This window comes from Littorina saxatilis, linkage group LG9 (assembly GCF_037325665.1).
Source record: "Littorina saxatilis isolate snail1 linkage group LG9, US_GU_Lsax_2.0, whole genome shotgun sequence".
Taxonomy (NCBI): Eukaryota; Metazoa; Mollusca; class Gastropoda; order Littorinimorpha; family Littorinidae; genus Littorina; species Littorina saxatilis.
The window spans coordinates 61,839,936-61,844,935 of NC_090253.1; the positions used below are offsets into that span (position 1 = coordinate 61,839,936).

The following is a 5,000-nucleotide window of genomic DNA, read 5'->3' on the forward strand; positions in this document are numbered from 1 at the left end:
AAGCAAAACCCTAGCGTGAAGCTGTCCCTGAAGACTGATATTAATTGGGCAAAGTCAACTTCGCTTCGTGTACTTTACAAAACTCGCAGTACCGTCGCTTTCGCACATGATTTTCAGTCCACAGACTTCGCGAAGTCAGCTTCGGGCTGAATTGAGTAAGGCCTTGAATCACTGGCTGCAAGAAAATCGTATGTCCAAAATCCTCTCCATGTCTTGTTTCAGCCAGTGCATGCGACACGTGGACACACTGAGGCGATGTCCCGCCAACATAGCCTACAAGGCCAGTCAGGTGTGCGGCTGTATCCTCTCGGCCTACAGCCACACAGGGAAATGTATGCGCAAGCGCACCACGTCACGTGACCGGACGTCCATGTACTACGCATGCGTGCAGCAATACTGCGTCAGAGGGGGCTCGAGAGCGGCGGGGTGCAGCATGGTACAGCAGATGTTGCGAAGAAACGCTTGTCCGCTTCCTGGTCGATTTTCATGTTGAATATCATTCTTGGAATGGGTGAATCGTGGTTGTTGTTGCTTTGTTATTTGTTTATAATTATTTTTTTTATATTGATACGGGTAATGAGATGAGTTGAGCGTGGAAGGGTGTTTGGGAAGTAGAGGGTGGCAGGGTATTTGGGAAGTAGAGGGTGGAAGGGTGTTTGGGAAGTAGAGGGTGGAAGGGTGTTTGGGAAGTAGAGGGTGGAAGGGTGTTTGGGAAGTAGAGCGTGGAAGGGTGTTTGGGAAGTAGAGGGTGGAAGGGTGTTTGGGAAGTAGAGGGTGGAAGGGTGTTTGGGAAGTAGAGGGTGGAAGGGTGTTTGGGAAGTAGAGGGTGGAAGGGTGTTTGGGAAGTAGAGGGTGGAAGGGTGATTTGGAAGTAGAGGGTGGAAGGGTGTTTGGGAAGTAGAGCGTGGAAGGGTGTTTGGGAAGTAGAGGGTGGAAGGGTGTCTGGGAAGTAGAGCGTGGAAGGGTGTTTGGGAAGTAGAGCGTGGAAGGGTGTTTGGGAAGTAGAGGGTGGAAGGGTGTTTGGGAAGTAGAGCGTGGAAGGGTGTTTGGGAAGTAGAGGGTGGAAGGGTGTTTGGGAAGTAGAGGGTGGAAGGGTGTTTTGGAAGTAGAGGGTGGAAGGGTGTTTGGGAAGTAGAGCGTGGAAGGGTGTTTGGGAAGTAGAGGGTGGAAGGGTGTCTGGGAAGTAGAGCGTGGAAGGGTGTTTGGGAAGTAGAGCGTGGAAGGGTGTTTGGGAAGTAGAGGGTGGAAGGGTGTTTGGGAAGTAGAGCGTGGAAGGGTGTTTGGGAAGTAGAGGGTGGAAGGGTGTTTGGGAAGTAGAGGGTGGAAGGGTGTTTGGGAAGTAGAGGGTGGAAGGGTGTTTGGGAAGTAGAGGGTGGAAGGGTGTTTGAGAAGTAGAGGGTGGAAAGGTGTTTGGGAAGTAGAGGGTGGAAGGGTGTTTGGAAAGTGGAGGGTGGAAGGGTGTTTGGGAAGTAGAGGGTACAAGGGTGTTTGAGAAGTAGAGGGTGGAAGGGTGTTTGGGAAGTAGAGGGTGGAAGGGTGTTTGGGAAGTAGAGGGTGGAAGGGTGTTTGGGAAGTAGAGCGTGGAAGGGTGTTTGGGAAGTAGAGGGTGGAAGGGGAGGGAGGGGGACTATGGTGGAGGAGGGCTGGAGGTTGGAGCGGCAGTGGTGGCTGTTTCCATGGTAGCAGATATAAACGTAATAATGAGATGGTTGTGATAGGTACATACAATAACTGGTTACAGAGAGCAAGTTTGCGTTGTGCGTGTGTGTGTGTGAGTGAGTGTGTGTGTGTGGGGGGGGTGGTTGTGTTTGTGAGTGTGTGTGTGTGTGATGTTTGCCGTATGTGTGTGCAGTGTCCCTGTGTGTGTGTGTGTGTGTGTGTGTGTGTGTGTGTGTGTGTGTGTGTGTCTGTGTGTGTGTTTGTGTGTGTGTGTGTGTATGTGTGTGTGTTTGTGAGTGTGTGTTCGTACGTGTGTGTGCGTGCGTACGTACATACGTGCGTATCTGTGTGCTCGCGCGTGTTTGTGTGGTGTATGTGTGTGTGAGAGAGAGAATGTGTGTGTGTGTGTGTGATTGCGTGTGTGCGTGCGTGCGTATGTGTGTGTGTGTGTGTGTGTGTGTGTGTGTGTGTGTTTGTGTCTGTTTGCGCGTGTGTATATGTTGTAAATCCACAAGGGATAATTAGCGACTGTTCGTTAGCATCACCACACTGAGATCCCGATTCCTTAACATTTGATTCTGGCAGTTCCAAATGGAACCTATCATAGTAGGAAAAACACATCCAGATTTTCTTAGCTCGTGTGACTAAAATGCATTCTTGTATTTTCGAACACACTGTGAAATTCTGAAAGATTGTTTTGCCAAACAAACGTTATGCTGTTGTAGTCTCTGTCTCACATTGAGACGGTACCTAGGCTTTCTCGGATATTGCAAGCTACGGTGCAAATAGACATTGTGAAAAATTGAAAGACTTTTAGTGCTGGAGATTTTTGTTTCTTGAAATTGTCAAAGAGGTGTGCATTATGAACAATGCGGATAGTTCGTTATTTATCGTATTCGTTCGTTTGTTTGCTTGTTGTTTTTTGTTTTTTGTTTGCTTGTTTCTTTCTTTATTTTTTTTATTTTTTTTCTTACTAGCTGTGTCTGTTCGACTGCTTCTTTCTTTGTTTTCCTGGTTGTTGAAGAGTTTGTTCGTTCGTTGAGATCAGAATACTAGTATCCTGATCCAAATAGAAAGAACTTTGAAAATGTATAAGTTAGAAGTTGCCTTATAGCTATAAAATATGCATTTGTTCGTATGTCTTTAAGAAAAAACTGGGACAAACAGCAAAAGCTCAAAACAAAAATGTTCTTCTTTCACAGTTTCGTTTATTCTACTGTCAGCATTGTATTGCACATTGACGGTGTGATAAAGAGCATACAAATAAACATGAAAGCACAACAACAAAGAATATGTGTGTCTATATATAAATGAAACAAATATCACACGGCACGACAAGCTTTCACTGCGACGAAAATGGTCACGAATTTGCACGCACGCCCGACAAGAAAAACTTAAAGGGATTATAGAAGGTCATGTAAAGTTGGTATCACTACGAGCAGGTGGTAGAGTAATCGCAGTTCAAATAGTTTGTTTGTTCGTTCATGGGCTGAAACTCCCACGGCTGTTACGTGTATGACCGTTTTTACCCCGCCATTTAGGCAGCCGTACGCCGCTTTCGGAGGAAGCATGCTGGGTATTTTCGTGTTTCTATAACCCACCGAACTCTGACATGGATTACAGGATCTTTTTCGTGCGCACTTGGTCTTGTGCTTGCGTGTACACACGGGGGTGTTCGGACACCGAGGAGAGTCTGCACACAAAGTTGACTCTGAGAAATAAATCTCTCGCCGAACGTTGGGACGAACTCACGCTGACAGCGGCCAACTGGATACAAATCCAGCTCGCTACCGACCGAGCTACATCCCCGCCCCAGTTCAAATAGTGAAATTCAATATGTGAATAGGGAGAAAGTTTTTTACATAAATATCATTAATACGGACCTAATTATAAATGTTTTTAGAATTTATGCAACCTGCGATTTTTAGGCAGACAACATCAACGATTCTAGACGTGTTATCGTACTTCTATTACTCTGATCTGAGCATATACATTTTACTGTTGGAATCTTGTAAATAAGATTGAACTTTTGTGTATCTTGGTTTTTATAAACCAGCGAATGATATGTGAGTTTTCTAACCATCTGGGAAAAGTTGCTTTATTGCCGATATAAAGAAGGAGAAACATGAAAATTCTCCTTTAGTTTTTGTTGCCCAGAATAACGCCCTCTGGTGACCTGTTGTTACTTAGAGATGTGCCCAAGCTCACGTGTAAGTTGTAAAACTAATACTCAAATCTGTATTGCAACCTGATTATGTTCTTCGAAATTAAAACAACAGGCGAACTAAACAAAAATGTATAGTCATAAAATGCGCATTCCTATCACGAGTAACAGTTGACCTAAAAACCGCACAGGCTGACAATTGAATACATATATAAATAATGTATACATATAAGTAGATATAAAAATGTATAATGGGACAGGCTTCAACATTTTCACGATGAAATGAACTAATAACACACAAAAGTATGCAGACGACTTCCGGTTACATGCATGGTGACGTCAAAGATGGGTTGTCTACCTTGGAGACCAAAAGGGAGGTAAGCAAAAAGAAAAGAAGTAGAAAATGGCAGTGCGGTCTGACTGATGCTTGTCGCTGATTGGTCCAAAGGCGTCACGTGATGTGAACTACAGTCGCTTGAAGTTGATGCTAGCGGTAACACCCTTCAGTGACATGTTCTGAAAATAACAAGAACAGATAACCTAGACACAAACCTAGTAATGTGAGGTTTTTCTACAGTTGTTCCCCTTCACAACTTCCATTTCTAGTATTTTGTCATCATTCTTCTTCTTCTTCAGCGTTCCAGAATTGTCTGGTTACGTGTGAGCTCGTTTGCCCATTTGGGTTCCCCACACTATACTCTGAGAGCATAGTCAGCTTCACTTCGCTTTTGTTGAGTAGGCATGCTGGGTATTTTCGTGTTTCCATAACCCACCGAACTCGGACATGGATTACAGGATCTTTTCCGTGCGCACTTGGTCTTGTGCTTGCGTGTACACACGAAGGAGATTAAGTCACTAGCAGGTCTGCACATAAGTTGATCTGGGAGATCGGAAAAATCTCCACTCTTAACCCACCAGGCGGCAGCGACCGGGATTCGAACTCACGACCTCCCGATTAGGAGGCCGACGTCTTACCACCACGCCACTGCGCCCGTCATCATTCACATGAAAGGTATCAATTTAGTAATACGTGAGTCTACCCACTTGTAAGATTTCACTAGTGTCGTGTGTCAAGGTCAAATTCTTTATCTTTCATGGAAGCACAGCGCGTTTATGACAAGAGAGATGAAACACGTGGATTTCCTTGTCAGAAGTCTGCTTTTATGCAGATATTTGC

The 5,000-nt window shown here is 45.0% G+C and overlaps 2 protein-coding genes across 2 annotated transcripts in view; one reads left to right on the plus strand and one right to left on the minus strand.

Moving 5' to 3' along the window:
• LOC138976712 (uncharacterized) overlaps positions 1 to 516 on the plus strand; it is a 10,402-nt gene extending 9,886 nt beyond the window's left edge. Inside the window, exon 4 of the mRNA XM_070349584.1 lies at positions 223 to 516. Coding sequence (XP_070205685.1) covers positions 223 to 493 — 271 coding nt within the window. The 3' untranslated portion in view covers positions 494 to 516. The remainder of the gene's footprint in view (positions 1 to 222) is intronic.
• A 2,329-nt stretch (positions 517 to 2,845) lies between these two features.
• LOC138976713 (fatty acid-binding protein, heart-like) overlaps positions 2,846 to 5,000 on the minus strand; it is a 48,798-nt gene continuing 46,643 nt past the window's right edge. Inside the window, exon 4 of the mRNA XM_070349585.1 lies at positions 2,846 to 4,339. Coding sequence (XP_070205686.1) covers positions 4,289 to 4,339 — 51 coding nt within the window. The 3' untranslated portion in view covers positions 2,846 to 4,288. The remainder of the gene's footprint in view (positions 4,340 to 5,000) is intronic.